The sequence below is a fragment of the Mustelus asterias genome, chromosome X (genome assembly GCF_964213995.1).
Source record: "Mustelus asterias chromosome X, sMusAst1.hap1.1, whole genome shotgun sequence".
Classification (NCBI taxonomy): Eukaryota; Metazoa; Chordata; class Chondrichthyes; order Carcharhiniformes; family Triakidae; genus Mustelus; species Mustelus asterias.
The window spans coordinates 6,430,184-6,451,799 of NC_135834.1; the positions used below are offsets into that span (position 1 = coordinate 6,430,184).

Consider the following 21,616-nt stretch of genomic DNA (forward strand, 5'->3'; position numbering starts at 1 on the left):
CTAGAAATCCCTCTCTCTATGCTGGGAAGTGTTTGTGTGTGAGCATAAGATTGGGGCCAGACTCAACAGTGGGGCAAACCCCATGGTTGAGTAGTCTGTTGACGCTCACCATCCCGACCTTTGTACGAGCAATTTCTCACTGGGATGATGTACAGCAGAGCTCTGACTCCTGTGACTGTGCGGCCAAATTCCCCTCCAATTCGATTTTCAAGTTTGCTGATGACACCACCGTAGTGGGTCGGATCTCAAACAATGATGAGACAGAGTACAGGAATGAGATAGAGAATCTGGTGAACTGGTGCGGCAACAATAATCTCTCCCTCAATATCAGCAAAACGAAGGAGGTAGTCATTGACTACACGAAGCGTAGAGGAGAACATGCCCCTGTCTACATCAACAGGGATGAAATGGAAATGGTCGAGAGCTTCAGGTTTCTAGGTGTCCAGATCACCAACAACCTGTCCTGGTCCTCCCATGCCAACACTATAGTTAAGACAGCCCACCAACTTTCTCAGGAGACTAAGGAAATTCGGCATGTCCACTACAACTCTCACCGACTTTTACAGATGCACCATAGAAAGCATTCTTCCTGGTTGTATCACAGCTTGGTATGGCTCCTGCTCTGTCCAAGACCGCAAGAAACTACAAAGGGTCGTGAACGAAGCCCAGTCCATCACGCAAACCAACCTCCCATCCATTGACTCTGTCTACACTTCCTGCTGCCTCGACAAAGCAGCCAGCATAATCAAAGATCCCACGCACCTCAGACATTCTCTCTTCCACCTTCTTCCGTCGAGAGAAAGATACAAAAGTCTGAGATCACATATCAACCGACTCAAGAACAGTTTCTTCCCTGCTGCCATCAGACCTTTGAATGGTCCTACCATATATCAAGCTGATCTTTCTCTACACCCTAGCTGTAACTGTAACACTATATTCTGTACTCTCTCCTTTCCTTCTCCCCTATGTGCTCTATGAACGGTATGCTTTGTATAGCGTGCAAGAAACAATACTTTTCACTGTATCCCAATACATGTGACAATAATAAATCAAATATTAAGCTGATCTTTCTCGACACCCTATCTGTAACTGTAACACTACATTCTGCACCCTCTCCTTTCCTTCTCCCCTATGTACTCTATGAACGGTATGCTTTGTCCGTATAGCGCGCAAGAAACAATACTTTTCACTGTATCCCAATACATGTGACAATAATAAATCAAATCAAATATTAAGCTGATCTTACTCTACACCCGAGCTATGACTGTAACACTACATTCTGCACCTTCTCCTTTCCTTCTCCCCTATGTACTCTATGAACAGTATGCTTTGTCTGTATGGTGCACAAGAAACAATACTTTTCACTGTATCCCAACACATGTGACAATAATAAATCAAATCAAATTGTAGCCTGCGAGATGGCCACATTTTAGGACATTGGGCCAGTTAATTTTGAATGACAAAGCACTTTAGAATAACCATGGATAGCAATAGGTGTCTGTGACAGATCTAGTTGGTCAAGATCCATCGCTTGGCGGGTTTGTTTGTGAATGACTGCCTTTGTGGGGACAGGGAATAAGCACACTGGACGGGCTGGATGTTGAAGTGCGGGAGGAGTTTGCTTGTCCTTTATCTGTGTAGTGTGCCGGTTGACAGTTTGTGTTCTACCATTCTGGGAGTTGCGTGAGAATGGAGTTATTGAATCATCATTGTATTCAATCTCCATCAACTAGTCTACAATAGTTGAAGAAGGGAGCTGATGAACAAGTCCTGGTTTATACAAGAGTCTATTTGTTTTTAAAAGTGACGATCTCAATTAATGAGAACTGTCGATCGAAAATTACAGTTCCAAAATGCAGTGTAATTAACCTGGTCAAGAGGCAGTTGACAAGCCACACAATGTAGCCCCACACCAAAGCCGTTTTGTAATGCTAAATGGAGGAATGCAAATAGCCTGGCCCAGTATGAGCCTTTTGTGTCTGGGTACGCCAATACATCATAGACTCCCTACAGTGCAGAAGGAGGCCATTTGGTCCATCAGCTCTCACCAACTCTGACAGAGAATCATACCTCGGCCCTATCGCAGTAACGCCACATATTTACCCCATTAATCCCCTTAACCCACACATTGTGGGACACTAAGGGGCAATTTAGCATGGCCAATCCCCCTAACCTGCACACCTTTGGACACTAAGGGGCAATTTAGCATGGCCAATCCCCCTAACCTGCACACCTTTGGACACTAAGGGGCAATTTAGCATGGCCAATCCCCCTAACCTACACATCCCTGGCGAAACTCACCATTAACAGGTCCAGGCAGCGGGTGATCGACGGGGTCATCCATCCTGACTGTCTGCCCGTCTACCGCGGCTACATTCGCGGCCAGGTGTCCCTGGAGAGGGAGCATGCGGTGTCCACGGGCGCAGTTGATGCCTTCCGCGACCGCTGGGCACCACAGGGGCTGGGGTATATTATCGACCCTGATAATCACCTTTTGGTTTGATGTTCTAAGTTTCCTTTCGACTTTGTTTTTGGTTCGGGCTGTTCCCCCTTCCTTTTGGGGAGTTGCCCCTTTTAATTTGTCCCTAAGTTAATTTGAGTTCGTTTATTTGGTTGGTGTTGAAAGACATGCCCTCAAAGAGGCCTAACCTGCACATCTTTGGACACTAAGGGGCAATTTAGCATGGCTAATCCACCTGGGCGGCACGGTAGCACAGTGGTTAGCACTACTGCTTCACAGCTCCAAGGACCTGGGTTCGATTCCCGGCTTGGGTCAGTGTCTGTGTGGAGTTTGCACATTCTCCTCATGTCTGTGTGGGTTTCCTCCGGGTGCTCTGGCTTCCTCCCACAAGATGTGTGGGTTAGGTTGATTAGCTATGCTTAAAAATTGCCCCTTAGTGTCCTGAGATGCGTAGGTTAGAGGGATTAGTGGGTAAATATGTAGGGATATGGGGGTAGGGCCTGGGTGGGATTGTTGTCGGTGCAGACTCGATGGACCGAATGGCCTCTTTCTGCACTGTAGGGTTTCTATGATTCTAACCTACACATCTTTGGACACTAAGGGGCAATTTTAAAAAATCCCCCGTTAAGTAAAAAAAAACCCTTCTAGCCTTGAACCAAACTTCCAGTCTGTCACTCCAGTGTGTGTGCTGGGCACTGCCGGTTTGAACGCATGACCACCTTGCCTTATTGCAACTGCTCACTTTAAATTGTGTCGCAGATGTCCCCTGTTTGTGTCGTTTAGCCTTTACACAGTTGTGTCTTCTGCTGCTGGCCTTTTAACACGGAGGAATGTTTCACCACCTTTTCTGAGTGCTTGGCTGGAAAGGGCTGGACTATTGGCGTGGGTGGGGTTTACGTGCGAGGTCTGCCCATTTTATACGTTGAATTCGCAGTGGGGATTTTTCTTCCTTGCGTCGATTTACAGTGTGAATTACTCGCTTGCGCTGCCAGTCTCTGTGTTGTTGTGGCTGTTAAGGATTTGAGGTAGATGCAGATTTTTTTCTAACAAATCCTGTGTTTGCTTTCGACGTTAGTCTTTTTTTTAAAGCTGGACATTTAGAGTCCTTTTTTTACTTCCTCCATGGCTGGATTTGGGGTTCCCTATTCCCAGCCACGTCCTTCAATCTTACTGCTGTTCCCCCCACCTCTTGTATTAGACTTCCTTATGAACGCTGGAGCCTTATTTTTTATGTAAATGTTAATTTCTTTCCTTCTACAGAACCCCCACACAAGTGAAAGATGGCCGTAGAAGGAGCAATGAAGTGTGTGAAGTATCTGATGTTTATATTCAATTTCTTGTTCTGGGTAAGTGTTAGTTTTATGTCAGTTTCTTCTTGTATGTGGGGGGGTGGGGGAGAGGCGAAATTAACAAGAATGGCGCTGTGTAAGTATCAGTAATCGATTGTAATCCAATGTTGTAATGACCACAGTTAACTGGGTCTGTTTAAAAAAGTAGCAGTTTTAATGTCAGTCTAAATTTCGTGTTGGGACGTGTGGGGAAAACTTAATGAATGTATCTTAACTGCAAATGTTGGTTACAAATGGAATTCCCTATTGTATCTTGTTAGTTACAAATGGGAGTTCCTTCTTCCTATGTGCTTTCAAAAAATGTCCTTATTTGTTTCCAAAGTCTATTTACCGGCATTATCTCTCTTTATCTGATAAATGCTAAACTCCAAAGCAACAATATTCAGTGCTTCGGGGGGCAAAAAAACAACGCCTGACAAAACTGATGCGCTCCCCCCTTTTAAAAAAAAATCCCTCTACGTGGACAGTGAATTTTCAGTTTGGAAATGCAGGGATCTGTTGGAGAGGATTCCCGTCATCTTTGGCCAAAGGGAATGAAGTGTGTTGGGGTGGGGGGAGAGAGATAGGAAATTGTGTGTGTGTGTGTGAGAGAAGGACTGGCTCGACATTATCTGTCCGAGAAGACAGGATTACTTTGGACATTTGGAATGGGATTTTTTTTTTGTCTGTTTCAGCAGGGTGGGTGAAATGGCAAGCAAACCTAATATTTTCCCCCTCAAGAGAAAATAAACTAATCTGTTTAGGAGGATTAGGACTGTTTGACACTTAGAAGCTGCTTTGTTTCACCCCCCCCCCCAAAAAAAAATCCCTCATTTGAGTGGAAGTTGTGATAAATTTTGCACCAGTGATTTATCTATTTCACGCTCTCAAAATTAATTGTTTACAAACAGGAATTTCAGGTTTTTCCAAACTGGAAATTCTGTAAGAGTCAGAGGGGAACTCTCCCAGCAAGTCAGGCAGCATCTATGGAGAATGAGTTGGTATTTTGGCATCGGGGGTTAGTCCCACTGACCCATTATACCTTATATTCAATATCATAGAATCTACAGTGCAGAAGGAGGCCATTCGGCCCATCAAGCCTGCAAAGATGACAATCCCACCCAGGTCCTATCCCCACATTGTAGAGTCTACAGTGCAGAAGGAGGCTATTCAGCCTATCGAGCCTGCACAGACAACCATCCCACCCAGGTCCTATCACCATAACTCCATATATTTACCCTGCCAATCTCCCTGACACTAAGGGGCAATTTAGCAAGGCTAATCCACCTAACCTGCACATCTTTGGACTCTGGGAGGAAACCCACGCTGACACGGGGAGAACATGCAAACTCTATGCAGACAGTGACCCGAGGCCGGAATCGAACCTGGGTCCCTGGCGCTGAGAGGCTGCAGTACCACTGTGCTGCCATATCGAAATAGCACTGGGGTCCTGGGCGAGTTATCACTTGATTATTCCTTCATGCTGTTTAAGCAGTTCCTAACTTGTTTTAATGTTGCTATTTAATCTCCTGCTGGTCGAATGTTTTTTTTATTTGTTGGTCATCTTGACATTCTCGAATTGAAATGGATACTTGTGGAATTGTTCTGCTGACGGGAGGGAACTACTCGGGTTGGCAATGTGTCTTTAACTGGGACTGCTGTGTTTGTAGTTTTGGGATAAGATTGTCACTTGCTGTTGAGTCCCAGGGGCTTACGTTTTGCCCTGCTTGGCTCCAGAACCTCTCAGAAGTTTTGTCATTGACTCATTCTGTCTTTTCCCCCACCCCACCCCGGAATGGATTGTATCTACAACTACTGAGTTCAATATAAGTGTGTGCGGTGTCATTTGGTAATACAGAATTGAGAAAAAGAGAGATGCTGTCAAAGCTTTTCATATTATACTTAACAGGACAGCTTGTGGGAGTTTTCCAACAGGGGACAGCAATATTCTACGCTTCTCGTTCTCTGTACGGTTTGTGTGTTCCCCTGTTAGCATAGAAACCCTACAGTGCAGAAGGAGGCCATTCGGCCCATCAAACCTGCACCGACAACAGGCCCTACTCCCGTAACCCCACATATTTACCCATCTGATCTCCCTGACACTAAGGGGCAATTTAGCATGGCCAATCCACCTACACGTCTTTGGACACTAAGGGGCAATTTAGAATCCCTACAGTGCAGAAGGAGGCCATTTGGCCCATCGAGCCTGCACCTATGACAATCCCACCCAGGCCCCATCCCTGTAACCCCAAGTATTTACACTCCTAATCCCCCTGACACCCAAGGGGCAATTTACCGTGACTAATCCACCTAACCTACACATCTTTGGACTGTGGGAGGAGACCAGAGCACCCGGAGGAAACCCACGCAGACACGGGGAGAACGTGCAGACTCCACACACACTGATCCAAGCTGGGAATCGAACCCGGGTCCCTGGTGCTGTGAGGCAGCAGTGCTAACCACTGCCACCGTGCCACCCACTTAGCATGGCCAATCCACCTAACCTACACATCTTTGAAGTGGCACAGTGATTAGCGCTGCTGCCTCTCAGCGACAGGGGCCCGGGTTTGATTCCGGCCTCGGGACACTGTCTGTGTGGAGTTTGCACATTCTCCCCGTGTCTGTGTGGGTTTCCTCCCACACTCCAAAGATGTGGTGGATTGGCCATGCTAAATTGCCCCTTAGTGTCAGGGCGACTAGCTAGGGTAAATGCATGGGGTTACTGGAATAAGGTCTGGGTGGGATTGTGGTCGGTGCAGACTCGATGGGCCGAATGGCCTCTTTCTGCATTATAGGGATTCTATGAAAGCTCGAAAGGTGATTTCTTTGAGTAAGCCATTGACCTCCCCTTCAAATATGGGAGTGTGGTGATGTGTGTAGATGACTAAGGTGCACCACAGTAAGAAGTCTCACAACACCAGGTTAAAGTCCAACAGGTTTATTTGGTAGCAAATACCATAAGCTTTCGGAGCACAGCTCCTTCGTCAGATGGAGTGGATATCTGTTCTCAAACAGTGAGAAGTCTCACAACAAACAGACACAGAAATCAAATTACAGAATACTGATTAGAATGCAAATCTCTACAGCCAGCCAGGTCTTCAATGTACAGACAATGTGGGTGGAGGGAGCATTCAACACAGGTTAAAGAGATGTGTATTGTCTCCAGACAGAACAGCTAGTGAAATTCTACAAGTCCAGGTACACCAGCCAGCTTTCGTTAGCTTGTTCAAGGCAGTTCAGTAACACCTCTCATGTTGCTGCAATGTGGCTTTGTGACTTTGCAAAGTAATGAAGAACAAGCCAGAAGGTGTGACTTTGAGGCCTGTGCTTAAGGTTTAATGAGTTGACTTTGTCACCCAGTCTGCTGGGCAGCCTCGGCTAGTGAAGTGTAACTCGAACAGTTTGGTCTGACCGCATATCTTTTTTGGAAAACAAAATGACCCTTTTTTGTGAGGTATTGTGACAATCTTATTCTGTTCTTCTCACCCACACACTGTAGTAAAGGTTTGGAATATTTTTCTGCGAATTGCAGTTGGAAGTGAGATTAGTTCTGTGAAATGTGTTGGTTTTTAGTCACGGATATTAAGGGGGGGGGGGGCAAAGGGTGGGTAAACTGGACACTTAAGATAAATGCAAAGTACTGTGGATGCTGGAATCTGAAACTAAAACAGAAAATGCTGGAAAATCTCAGCAGGTCTGACAGCATCTGTGGGGAGAGAGTAGACGTGATGTGGAGATGCTGGCGTTGGACTGGGGTGAACACAGTAAGACATCTCACAACATCAGGTTAAAGTCCAACAGGTTTATTTGGTAGCAAATACCATAAGCTTTCGGAGCACTGCTCCTTCGTCAGATGGAGTGGAAATGTGTCCACTCCATCTGACGAAGGAGCAGCGCTCCGAAAGCTTATGGTATTTGCTACCAAATAAACCTGTTGGACTTTAACCTGGTGTTGTGAGACTTCTTACTGAGAGAGAATAGAGCCAACGTTCTGAGTCTTGATGATAAGTTGGAGTTGGGTTGCAGACCAATCGTGGCATCATAGAATCCCGACAGTGCAGAAGGAGGCCATTCAGCCCATTGAGTCTGCACCGGCAACAATCCCACCCAGGCCCTATCCCACATATTTACCCTGCTAATCCCCCTCACACTAAGGGGCAATTTAGCATGGCCAATCCACCTAACCTGCACATCTTTAGACACTAAAGGGCAAATTAGCATGGCCAATCACATCTTTGGACTGTGGGAGGAAACCGGAGCACCCGGAGGAAACCCACACAGACACAGGGAGAAAGTGTGGAGTTTGCACAGACAGCCACCAGAGGCTGGAATTGAACCCGGGTCCCTGGCGTTGTGAGGCAGCAGTGCTCGCCACCGTGCCACCTAGTGATGGAACACGTTCGAAAGGCTAAATGGCCACCTACTGTTCCTACATTCCACATCTGAAAACAACAAAATGGAAGCCCCAAGACCCTGCCTGGACTATCTTTGGTTAGGCTGTTTGCTGGCGTAGGTGCTTGAAGGAGGTCGAGAATTTTTTCCCCATGGGTAGGTTGACATTTTCCCACAAGGCATAGCTCCACACTGCATCATGGGAAATGAGCTAATATGTTTTTTTTGAGAGGCTAAACATCCATTTTAAGCTCTAATTAAAGCTTTTATTTAAATTTTTTGTTGCCTTTGCCTGGGGGCAAGGAGGGGAAGGAAATGAAACCAGGCTCCCGAACTTTAATTTAAGGTTTCGTCACGTGACCTCCAACTGCCCCACCCAGTCGAGTTGCACTTTCTTCCTCCATCTCATATTTTCCTAATTTAATGCGAAGGTATTTTGAGGAAAACATTTTTTCAATGCCACTGATATTTAGCCTGGTTTGTTTACTGCTCTGTCCAGAACATTATACTTCCTGGAAGATTAGTAACCTTGGTTTGTTTAAAGGCCATATTTTTGTTCTGACTGTGCTTTTGTTTTGGCCTCCGCTCGGTAAAGCTGATGGCGGCCATGTGTATTATGGGCTGCCGCCTGTTTGCAGAACAGTTCTTTCCAAATTGACTTTGTGGAGATGAAAATGTTTAGTGCTCTCATGGGACCGGGCCAGTGATTTTTAAGGAATGAAGTCAAAGGTTTTTCTGGCGACCATCACTCTTTGCTTGGCCAGATTCTGAATGGTAGCCCAGTGCTGCAATTTTACAACTGCTTTTCAAACACACACCCCCACCCCAACGAAATTGAATTTTCACTTTTCTTTCTCCATCTGTCCCATGATACTTCAAGACGATCTCAGTACAGGAGTGTCGCAAGCATCCAAAACTAACCCCCCCCCCCCCCCCCCCCCGCCCTCCCAACGATGCTGAGGCAGCTGCAAGAACGTGGCCTTGTTTGTTCCCTGCAGTGTTTTACTTCATGGGATGTGGGCGTCGCTGGCTGGGCCAGCATTTATTGCCCACCCCTAATTGCCCCTTGAGAAGGTGGTGGTGAGCCACCGCCTTGAACCCACTGCAGTCCTGTGTGGTGTAAGTACACCCACAGTGCTGTTAGGGAGGGAGTTCCAGGATTGTTATTGGACATCAGTCAGTCCATGTGGTGTAGGTACACCCACAGTGCTGTTAGGGATGGAGTTCCAGGATTGTTATTGGACATCAGTCAGTCCATGTGGTGTAGGTACACCCACAGTGCTGTTAGGGAGGGAGTTCCAGGATTGTTATTGTTCCTCAGTCAGTCCATGTGGTGTAGGTACACCCACAGTGCTGTTAGGGAGGGAGTTCCAGGATTGTTATTGGACATCAGTCAGTCCATGTGGTGTAGGTGCACCCACAGTGCTGTTAGGGAGGGAGTTCCAGGATTTTGACTCTGTGCCAGTGAAGGAACAATGATTATATTTCCATGTCAGGTTGGTGTTGGGGCTTCACTCATTGTAAATGGTGGACAATCCCAGCCTCTGACCTGCTCTTGTAGCCACAGTATTTATGTGACTGGGTCCAGTTCAGTTTCTGGTCAATGGTAACCCCCAGGATGTTGAGAGTGGGGGATTCAGCCATTGATTGTCAAGGGGGCGATGGTTAGATTCTCCCTTGTTGAAGGTGGTCATTGTCTGGCATTTGTGTGGTGTGAATGTTATTTGCCACTTGTCAGCCCAAGCCTGGATATTGTCCAGGTCTTGTTACATTTAGACATGGACTGCTTCAGTATCTGAGGAGTCGCGAATGGTGCTGAACATTGTGCAATCATCGGCGAACATCCCCACTTCTGACCCTATGACGGAGGGAAGGTCATTGATGAAGCAGCTGAAGATGGTTGGGCCGAGGACACTAACCCTGAGGGACTCCTGCAGAGATGTCCTGGAGCTGAGATGACTGACCCTCCACAACCACAACCATCTTCCTGTGTACCAGGTATGACTCCAACCAGCGGAGAGTTTTCCCCTGATTCCCATTGATTCCAGTTTTGTTCGGGCTCCTTGATGCCACACTCGGTCAAATGCTACTTTGGTGTCAACGCTAGTCACTCTCCCTCGCCTCTTTTGTCCATGTTTGAAGCAAGGCTGAAACGGCAGGACCAGAACGGAGCTTTAGTGAGCTGGTTATTGTAAATGCCACCTGGATAGCTGGAATTGAACTGGGTCCCTGGCGTTGAGAGGCAGCAGTGCTAACCACTGTGCCACCCAGCAGTCATGATGTGGAGATGCCGGCGTTGGACTGGGGTAAACACAGTAAGAGTTTTACCAACACCAGGTTAAAGTCCCAACAGGTTTATTTGGTAGCAAATGTCATTAGCTTTCAGAGCCCTGCTCCTTCGTCAGATGGAGTGGATATCTGCTCTCAAACAGGGCACTACTGTGCCACTCTTGGTGTGTATTGAAGTTGCCCACCCAGAGTATATTCTGTGCCCTTGCCACCCTCTGCTTCCGACTATAGCTAAGCAGAAGCTGTGCTTTGAAACATTTATAAAAGATTTAGACTAATGTTGCAAGGCTGCCTAAGGCAACTCGTTCTAGATCACGTTTCCATGAACATTTTACCTTTGTGCAGTTGGGGGGGGAGCGTCTGAATGAGGTTGTTGTCAATTGGATCTATTGGCTGGTTAGTAACCTGTGAGCAATGTGGGCTGTGTCTATTTCTGACCGTGCCATTCAGGGAGATTGGAGGTCATTTTGTGAGGGTTCAAATAATTGTTTCAAGTTCATTTATTAGTGTTGCAAGTAGGCTTCCGTTAAGACTGCAGTGAAGTTACTGTGAAAATCCCCTATCCTCTGATGGATCAGAGTACTTTCTAGAAGGCTTGAACCAATAGGTGGCACAGTGGTTTGCACTGCTGCCTCACAGCTCCAGGGACCCGGGTTCAATTCCTGGCTTGGGTCACTGTCTGTGTGGAGTTTGCACATTCTCCCCGTGTCTGCGTGGGTTTCCTCCGGTTTCCTCCCACACTCCGAAAGACGTGCTGGTTAGGTGCATTGGCCATGCTAAATTCTCCCTCCGTGTACCCAAACAGGAGTGTGGCGACTAGGGGATTTTCACAGTAACTTCATTGCAGTGTTAATGTAAGCCTACTTGTGACACTAAACTTCTAATAAAAAGAGCTAAGCAGAAGGGGGATGGTGTGCAGAAAGCAAGCTCTTATCTCTGCGGACAATCTGGAACTATGCTGCTTGTCACTGTGGGGAGGTGTGAACTGTCCCCACAAACTTGGCTTCCTTTCACCTGCTTGCTCAGTAAGACCGAAAGCGATGTTTACACTCTGGTTGCCGTTGGTGAGAGGGGCTTTCTGTTTGAAGCGTGGGGGCGGGGGGAATGACACTAGTTTTACAATGATGAAACCTGTCCCCTTTTTAAAAAATTCCTTTTTGGGAATGGCAGAGCTGACTTGATGGGCCGAATGGCCTACTTCTGCTCCTGCATCTTATGGAAGTATCTTGGGACTTAGCCAAAAAGCGGCGTCTCAGGGATAACTGACATCCTTTTACTCATGGAAGAGCCATTAATGCTTGACGCAGAGGTTGGTCGAAGAGTTGGGAAATCATGTTGCAGCTATATAAAACCTTGGTTAGGCCGCATTTGGAGTATTGCGTGCAGTTCTGGTCACCACACTACCAGAAGGATGTGGAAGCTTTGGAGAGAGTGCAAAGAAGGTTCACCAGGATGTTGCCTGGTCTCGAGGGTGTTGGCTCTGAGGAGAGGTTGAATAAACTCGGATTGTTTTCACTGGAAAGATGGAGGCTGAGGGGAGACCTGGTCTACAAAATGATGAGAGGCACAGACAGGGTGGATAGTCAGAGGCTTTTTCCCCAGGGTGGAAGTGTCAATTACAAGGGGGGCACAGGTTCAAGGTGAGAGGGGGTAAGTTTAAGGGAGGTGTGCGGGGAGAAGTTTCTCACGCAGAGAGTGGTGGGTGTCTGGAACCCGCTGCCAGAGGAGGTGGTGGAAGCAGGAACATTAGCAACATTTAAGGGGCATCTGGATGGGTACATGAATAGGGAGGGAATGGAGGGATACGGACCGAGTAATGGGAAGAAGGTTTTTTTTAGTTGGGGACTAATCCAGAAACTCAGCTAATGTTCTGGGGATCCAGGTTCGAATCTCCCCACGGCAGATGGTGGAATTTGAATTCAATAAAAAAACATCTGGAATTAAGAATCTACTGATGGCCATGAAACTATTGTTGGAAAAACCCATCTGGTTCACTAATGTCCTTTAGGGAAGGAAATCTGCCGTCCTTACCCGGTCTGGCCTACATGTGACTCCAGAGCCACATGTGGTTGACTCTCAACTGCCCTCGGGCAACTAGGGATGGGCAATAAATGTTGGCCAGCCAGTGATGTCAAACCGGTTTATTTGGTTGCAAAAGCCACTCGCTTTCGGAGCGCTGCTCCTTCATCAGGTGAGTCCAAAGATGTGCGGGTTAGGTTGATTGGCCAGGTTAAAAATTGCCCCTTAGAGTCCTGAGATGCGTAGGTTAGAGGGATTAGCAGGTAAATATGTGGGGGTAGGGCCTGGGTGGGATTGTGGTCGGTGCAGACTCGATGGGCCGAATGGCCTCCTTCTGTACTGTAGGGTTTCTATGATTTCTATGAGTGGGAGTTCTGTTCACAAACAGGGCATATAAAGACACAAACTCAATTTACAAAATAATGTTGGAATGCGAGTCTTTACAGGTCATCAAGTCTTAAAGGTACAGACAATGTGAGTGGAGAGAGCGTGAAGCACAGGTTAAAGAGATGTGTATTGTCTCCAGTCAGGACAGTTAGTGAGATTTTGCAAGCCCAGGCAAGTCTTGGGGATTACAGATAGTGTGACATGAACCCAATATCCCGGTTTAGGCCGTCCTCATGTGTGCGGAACCTGGCTATCAGTCTCTGCTCACCGACTCTGCGCTGTCGTGTGTCGTGAAGGCCGCCTTGGAGAACGCTTACCCGAAGATCAGAGGCCGAATGCCCGTGACCGCTGAAGTGTCCCCCAACAGGAAGAGAACACCCTTGCCTGATTGTCGAGCGGTGTCCATTCATCCATTGTCGTAGCATCTGCATGGTCTCCCCAATGTACCATGCCTCGGGACATCCTTTCCTGCAGCGTATCAGGTAGACAACGTTGGCCGAGTTGCAAGAGTATGTACCGTGTACCTGGTGGATGGTGTTCTCACGTGAGATGATGGCATCCGTGTCGATGATCCGGCACGTCTTGCAGAGGTTGCTATGGAGGGTTGTGTGGTGTCGTGGTCACTGTTCTCCTGAAGGCTGGGTAGTTTGCTGCGGACAATGGTCCATTTGAGGTTGTGCGGTTGTTTGAAGGCAAGAAGTGGGGATGGCCTTGGCGAGATGTTCGTCTTGTTTATCCCAGTCCAACGCTGGCATCTCCACATCATAGCCAGTGATGCCCATGTCCCATAAAATCATAGAATCCCTATAGTGTCGAAGGAGGCCATTCGGCCCATCGAGTCTGTACCGACCGCAATCCCACCCAGGCCCTATTCCCGTAACCCCACACATTTACCCTGCTAATCCCCTGACACTAGGGTCAATTTAGCATTGCCAATGCACCTAACCCACGCATCTTGGGACTGAGAGGGGAAACCGGAGCACCCAGAGGAAACCCACGCAGACACGGAGGGAGAACGTGCAAACTCCACGCAGACAGTGACCCAAGCTGGGAATCGAACCCGGGTCCCTGGCACTGAGGCAGCAGTGCCAACCACTGTGCCACCCCCATGAATGAATAAAAAAGTTTATGCTTGGCAGGGGCTTGAAGGGGGCCTATTCCTGTGCTGTACTGTTCTTTGTTCAAGAGGTGCGTTTTGGGAAGGGGCTTAAAAAGGAGAGGGAACTAGGGAGGGTGGGTGGAAAATTCAACTCTATTTGTTTGGGTACGCAACGGGTAAAGTGGAACTTCCATTATTTTCCTCTTTTTCCCCCACCCACCATCAGTGGCGGTGACGTAATTTAGCCAGCTTCCAAATGGCACTTGCTCCACACACCATTCTCTCCAGGACTCTACGTCTGACCTGAGAATCTGTCTCACTGTCATCTGGAATATATTTTTAGAATCCTTGGGAAGTTTTCATTCCCAACTTGGCGTAGGTAGCTGGCAGGGACCTTTGGAAACACCGTGTAACAAAAGTTAAATCTGATTTCTAAAGCTGCCTTTGTTTCTGAGCACTCCCCATGTCCCTGCCAAATGTTGTGGTTTTTGCAGGGGAGTGAATCGCAAGTGTTGAACTCTGCGCGTCACTCTCTCTACGTAGTTGGATAATGGGTTAGTCTTCAATATTTGCTGTCTAGAAATAACTAGCCTCTCTGACGGGGCAATCCAGAACAAGAACGCACGTTAATATTGGAGCTTGGCTGTACAGGGGTGAGATCACTTTGTACAAAGGATGGTGGAGATCTGGAACTCCTCCCCACAGCACTGGGAGTCATAGAATCCCGACAGTGCAGAGGCCATTCAGCCCTTCGAGACGGCGCCAACTCTCTGACAGAGGGCAGCACAGTGATTAGCACTGCTGCCTCTCAGCACCAGGGACCCGGGTTCAATTCTGGCCTTGGGTCACTGTGCAAACTCTGCACATTCTTGCCCATGTCTGCGTGGGTTTCCTCTGGATGCTCCAGTTTCCCCTATCTGTCCAAAGATGTGCAGGTTAGGTGGATTGGCCATGCTAAATTGCCCATGTCCGAAGATGTGCAGGTTGGGAGGATTGGCCATGCTAAATTGCCCCTTGGTGTCAGGGGGACGAGCAGGGTACAAATAGGGCCTGGGTGGGATTGTTGTCGTTGCAGGCTTGATGGGCCGAATGGCCTCCTTCTGCACTGCAGGGATTCTAAGATCTTATCCCGGCCCTCTGCCCACACATTTGCCATGTCCAATCCACCTAACCCACGCATCTTTGGACTGTGGGAGGAAACCGGAGCACCCGGAGGCAACCCACGCGGACACGGGGAGAATGTGCAAACTCCACACAGACAGTGACCCAAGCTGGATTCGAACCCGGGTCCCTGGCGCTGTGAGGCAGCAGTGCTAACCACTGTGCCACCCAATTAAATTTGGTTTCTTGTTAGGTTAAGGATATCGAGGTACAGAGGTCCAAGGCAGGGGGATGGGAGTTGAGATACAGCTCCGTCATGATCGCATTGATTGGGCTTGCAAAGGCAAAATGGCCTGCTTGTTTGTGCCGGTACCCCTTGGGCAGCCGGGTTTTGGCTGGGCACTGGTTTTTCTCAGAGAAAGGGATTGCCATGCACTTTCAAAATGGCAGCCACGCCAAGGCCAATTGTTTCGCAACTTTCCGTTTTCTCCACCTGAACGTGTGGTGGTGGCCAGGGGCTGTTGAGGATTGGAATTAATGAATGACTTCCAGCCTTGGCCTTGTTTTGAAGTGCTCCATCGTAAGTAACGACTCTTGCATCATGGGTAGCCATTATCTGATGCCTTTGGCATGTTTGGAAAGGCACTGATCCAGTCAGACCTGGCCAATTTATCCTTAGTTTGGACTCGCGCTCTCCCTGCCTCGTTTCAGAGGGGGAATTCTGGCAACTGTTTTGAACTTGGGTCTGAAATGTCCTCCAGTTCGATTAGCTGCCATTTTAAGGAAATTTTTTTTAAGCTGCTCAAAATGGGGGATCTCTCCAGCAAGGAACTGACTTGTAAATTTTTAATAAAGCCTTTCTTGGCCTCTGGCTGTTACAGCCCGTGAAGTACTCTTTTCTCTCTCTCCCCCCCCCTCTCCGAGTGCAGTCACCACCCCCCCCCTCTCCGAGTGCAGTCACCATAGTATTCTCAAACACAGCAGCAAACAACTGGCACACAGTAAAAGTTCCCGCAGGCCACAATACGGAAATGAGGAAATGATTGTGTTGCTGATATTGAGGGATGAGGCAAAGGGGGGAGGCTGCAAGGCCTTCCTTGCCTTTATTGGAAATAGTGTCATGGGACCTTGTAACCTCTGGTGAGAGTGGGCAGGGTCCCAGGTTTAATATCTGATCCAAAAGTCAGCTGCACTGGCTGTTTGGGCGGCACAGTGGTTGGCACTGCTGCCTCACAGCGCCAGGGACCCGGGTTCAATTCCGGCCTCTGGTCACTGTCTGCGCGTTCTTCCCCCGTGTCTGTGTGGGTTTCCTCCCAGAGTCCAAAGATGGCTGTGCTAAAATTGCCCCTTAGTATCGAAAGATGTGCGGGTTAGGTGGATTGGCCATGCTAAATTACCCGTCAGTGTCAGGGGGATTAGCAGGGTAAATGCATGGGGTTACGGGGATCGGGCCTGGGTGGGATTGTTGTTGGCGCTGCGTCGAATGGCCCCCTTCTGCACTGTCGGGATTCTACGATTCTCACCCCATGTTGCAGCCTGGCTGTCGGGTTTACTATCGTTGGGACGGTGCATGCGTTCGGGGCGAGTGGGTGCCACTCTGCAGACGCCAGTCAAAGGAGGGAGGTTGCGAGCACCCACTGAGCTAATGCGTCGGGAAGAATTGGCACACCCGGCAATTAGAGGGAGGAAACTGGGGTGAGAGGGGAGGGGGCTGAGTCACATGGCCCACCCTCCGAATACTGGTAATTATTCGATTTGCTTTTGGGAGCTACTAGTCACATGGGTGTGTCAAGACCACTGGGCCTGATGCATCATCTTCAGGCACTGTAAATGGGTTTTCCCAGCAGTCTGGATGTTTTGACAAGAATATATTTCCCTGAAGCCAGTTATAATTCCCCACCAGCTTGAGCAGTGTAGATCAAATAATTTGGACTCTGCCTGCTTTCTGTGACTCAATACTTAACCAGTGTAGCTATTGAGAAAGCTGTGTCTTCTGCTGTGTGATACATGTCTGGCCAAGTCCCCACACTGCTGAGCCGTTGAAAGAATTTGGCAAATCGTTTCTTGTAATCCGTCACACTAACGGAAGTGGTGACGCAATGTCCATCACGAGCACACAGTTCACGTCCCTGAATGATGGATTGGTACCATATTCAGTCAAAAAGCACAGGGTTTCCCCTTTGCTGAATGCTTATCCTTAGTCAGTGTTGTCTGGTCGATATCTTCCGTCCTCACCCAAGTTTGTGGGAACTTGCTTTTTAAAAAAAAGTAAAGGGCACTTGGAAAGTGCTTTAATGTCTTGAGGTCACGGAAGGCACTATCTAAATGCACATCATTGTCTCGAGTAAACCAGCTATCTGCCTGAACAATCTGATTCTGATGCTGCATGCGTGTTCTTAACTGCTAGAATCTGGGTCCTAACCCCCTTTGGAGGGTTGGTGGAGCTTGTAGTGTAATCAAAGGGTCAGCAGTATTTTGTGGGGGGGGCTTGTGTTTTGTTTTATTTATTTGCTGGCTGGGTCAACATTTATTGCCCATCCCTAGTTGCCCGAGGACAGTTGAGAGTCAACCACATTGCTGTGGCTCTGGAGTCCCATGTAGGCCAGACCGGGTAAGGATGGCAGATTTCCTTCCCTCAGTGAACCAGATGGGTTTTTCCGACAATGGGTCATCAGTAGATTCTTAATCCCAGATTTTGTTTATTGAATTCAAATTCCACCATCTGCCGTGGCGGGATTCGAACCCGGGTCCCCAGAACAGTAGCTGAGTTTCTGGATTAATAGTTTAGTGGTATTATCGCTAGACTGTTGCGTTCCTTAAGATGCGTTGCTTAAAAATAACGTGCCAAATTGGTGCTTCTGAGTTGGTGGGAGTTAAATCATGCTGGAAGATTTAGTGCTTGCACACGTGTGCCTCTGAATCTACTCGTCAATTGAATTGGTTTTGACCAGGGCTGGATTTGATTTATCATTGTCACATGTATTGGGATACAGTGAAAAGTATTGTTTCTTGTACGCCATACAGACAAAGCATGCCGTTCATAGAGAAGGAAAGGAGAGAGTGCAGAATATAGTGTTGCAGTCATAGCTAGGGTGTAGAGAAAGATCAACTTAATATAAGGTAGATCCATTCAAAAGTCTGATGGCAGCAGGGAAGAAGCTGTTCTTGAGTCGGTTGGTACGTGACCTCAGAGTTTTGTATCTTTTTCCTGATGGAAGAAGGAGGAAGAGAGAATGTCCGGGGTGCGTGGGGTCCTTAATTATGCTGGCTGCTGTTCCGAGGCAGCGGGAAGTGTAGAGAGAGTCAATGGATGGGAGGCTGGTTTGAGTGATGGATTGGGCTACATTCATGACTCTTTGTAGTTCCGTGCAGTCTTGGGCAGAGCAGGAGCCAGACCAAGCTGTGATACAACCAGAAAGAATGCTTTCTATGGTGCATCTGTAAAAGTTGGTGAGAGTTGTAGCTGACATGGCAAATTTCCTTCGTCTTCTGAGAAAGTAGAGGCGTTGGTGCGGCTTTCTTAACTATAGTGTCAGCGTGGGGGGACCAGGACAGGTTGTTGGTGATCTGGACACCTAAAAATTTGAAGCTCTCGACCATATCTACATTGTCCCTGTTGATGGACAAAACAGGCTGTTTTGACATGCATTACAGTCGTGGAGTTTGCACATTCTCCTCGTGTCTGCGTGGGTTTCCTCCGGGTGCTCCGGTTTCCTCCCACAGTCCAAAGATGTGCAGGTTAGGTTGATTGGCCATGCTTAAATTGCCCCTTAGTGTCCTGGGATGCGTAGGTTAGAGGGATTAGCGGGTAAAATATGTAGGGATATGGGGGTAGGGCCTGGGTGGGATTGTGGTCGGTGCAGACTCGATGGGCCGAATGGCCTCTTTCTGTACTGTACGGTTTCTATGATTTCTATGTAGACAGGGGCATGTTCTCCACTACACTTCCTGAAGTCGATGACTACCTGAACACCCAGAAATTTCAAGTTCTCAACCATTTCTATTGTGAAGGATGTTCTTTTTTAAATAGTGCCTGTATGTGGGTGCTGGCCCACAGAGAGATTTCCTTTCTTAGACTGAGAATCTCTCAAAAAAACAGGCTGTTTTGACATGCATTACAGTTGTGATCCTCTTACAACCTGTCTAGTTGATTTGTGTGTGTGAGAGAGAGAGGGAATTTCCCACTGTTCTATCTGTGTAGTGAGGGAAGTATGTCAGGTGGTAGCTTTCTGACGCACACTCTAGTCACTGCCGTGTGACTGGTGTGTCATCAGTGCTTTTTGGCTGTGCCCTCCACCCTTTTATTTTGAGGTTAAACGTGCATTTGACTCTGGTTCAGTTCTCCGTGGCAATGTTTTTCAATTGCAACATTGGTAAAAATACATCGAATCTAATTTTTATTTTGGCGCACAATTTAACTCTTGGTTCTGTGTGAGTTCGAAGGGGATCAGAAGCGACTGGTACAATCTGCTGGCTACCAAGGTTCCTTCCGTCTTTCTTCCTGTCCAGAGTTTGTAATTTGTAACGTCTTGTCAAACTCCCAACGGTGGAATCCTGCGCATAAGAAACTGGCCTGTCCTGCGCAAAAGCACCGACGGTCTGTGCGCAAACAACTGCGGGCTGTCGCAGTGCCAACAGCCCTTCCTGTACCCGAGGAATGCCAGCCGCACACGGAGTGGTGGTTGGTGGCTTCTCTCCTGCTTTATCAACTCCGCACAAGGAAAGTTGCTCTATTCCCAAGTCTCTTCAACCCTCTTAAATCTGCCGCGAGTTTAAAATTTTATTATTGTCGCAAGAAGTTACTGTGAAAATCCCCTAGCTGCCCCACTCCTGTTCAGGTGCGTTGAGGGAGAATTTAGCACGGCCAATGCCCCGAACCAGGACGTCTTTCAGGCTGTGGAAGGAAACCCACACAGTCTCGGGGAGAACGTGCAAACTCCGCACAGACACCAAGCCGGGAGTTGAACCCAGTTCCCCGGCGCTGTGAGGCAGCAGTGCTAACCACTGTGCCACCGTGAGTTGGCCTAGCTGATGCTACGCACAGTGGTTTTATTTTTCGAAACAGGACTTTGGGGTGGTTTATTTCTTTGAATGTGATGGCGTTGACTGCTTTTCAGCGTGAAAGATTAAATCCTTTTCTGGAACTGGCCCCCTCATCCAGTGACCACGGGTGTTTATTTTTAAAAATAGAATCCTTTTTACTTTGCGGCTGGAGTGGGGCCTGTTGGCTTCAGAGGACCCCTGATCCAGAAGGGGCAGGGTTCGGATCCTGCCAGACCTGGACTCCAACTCTGCCCAGTAGGCAAGAATGCCCCAGGCCTCTGTAACATGGGCCTCATGATTCTCTGCTGCCCGACAGAACCTAGCCTCCCTTATCACACAGTGGTTGGGATTTGTGTCCTGGGCTGTTAATCAGCCTGAGCCAACTTCCACTCTGAGCTTCTGCGGGAAGATATCCCAAACTTGAGGCCTTTTCCACCCCTCTCCTGTCGCCAAGCCAGGAAGTCTGCTTGATAAATTGCACCATCAAGCCAATCCACGTCAAACAACCTGCTCTGAAAACACTGCTCACATTTTACAGCTGTGATAGATTACATTGCAACTAAAACGATTGGCATTCTGAATTAAACAACCTGCAACATCTCCTAATGCTAATGGATCTTTTTTTTAAAAAATCATCAGACCAGATCCTCCACATTTGCCAAAAACTAATCTATTCTTCTTTGGGCCATACCCTTTCTGTGTACTAAATCTTGTTGAAATCTATCCAGTAATTTTTTTGATATTGCTTACACACTCGTACTAGCGGTTAGCACTGCTGCCTCTCAGCGCCTGGGAACCAGGTTCAATTCTGGCCTTGGGTCACTGTCTGTGTGGAGTTTGCACATTCTCCCCGTGTCTGCGTGGGTTTCCTCCGGGTGCTCCGGTTTCCTCCCACAGTCCAAAGATGTGTAGGTTAGGTGGATTGGCCATGCTAAATTGCCCCTTAGTTCTAAAGATGTGTAGGTTAGGTGGATTGGCCATGTTAAATTGCCCCTTAGTTCTAAAGATGTGTAGGTTAGGTGGATTGGCCATGCTAAATTGTCCCTTAGTGTCAGGGAGACTAGCTAGGGTAAATGCATGGGGATATGAGGATAGGGCCTGGGTGGGATTGTGGTCGGTGCAGACTCGATGGGCCGAATGGCCTCCTTCTGCACTGTAAGGATTTCTATCATTCTAGCGGGTAAAGCTACCTCTGCCACTGAAGGTGGGTGAAAGTGAAGCCTGTCTCCATTGTGGTGCGTGGGTACATTCTGTTTGCCAGTGTCGCTGATGGAAGGGCAGTCGTGCCTCTGCTTGCTGCTGTCATTAAGATACTTCAATCCTGTGGCAGGGACCTTCCCACGCGACAGGCTTGCGTTGTGTTTCTGTGCGTACTGTGTGCAGGCTGAGCATGCACGTGTATTTAAATGGAAAGCAATCTTGGCGCAAGTAGGGGCTTTGTGGGCTAGATTCCCTCCCGAAATTTTGTTTTGAGATGCTCCTATCTCTCTTGTTTTT

The 21,616-nt window shown here is 48.0% G+C and overlaps 1 protein-coding gene across 1 annotated transcript in view; it reads left to right on the forward strand.

The window, feature by feature from the left end:
- The first annotated feature begins 3,191 nt into the window (after positions 1 to 3,191).
- Positions 3,192 to 21,616, forward strand: part of cd63 (CD63 molecule) — a 53,347-nt gene continuing 34,922 nt past the window's right edge. Inside the window, exons 1-2 of the mRNA XM_078201062.1 lie at positions 3,192 to 3,486; positions 3,722 to 3,807. Coding sequence (XP_078057188.1) covers positions 3,742 to 3,807 — 66 coding nt within the window. The 5' untranslated portion in view covers positions 3,192 to 3,486; positions 3,722 to 3,741. The remainder of the gene's footprint in view (positions 3,487 to 3,721; positions 3,808 to 21,616) is intronic.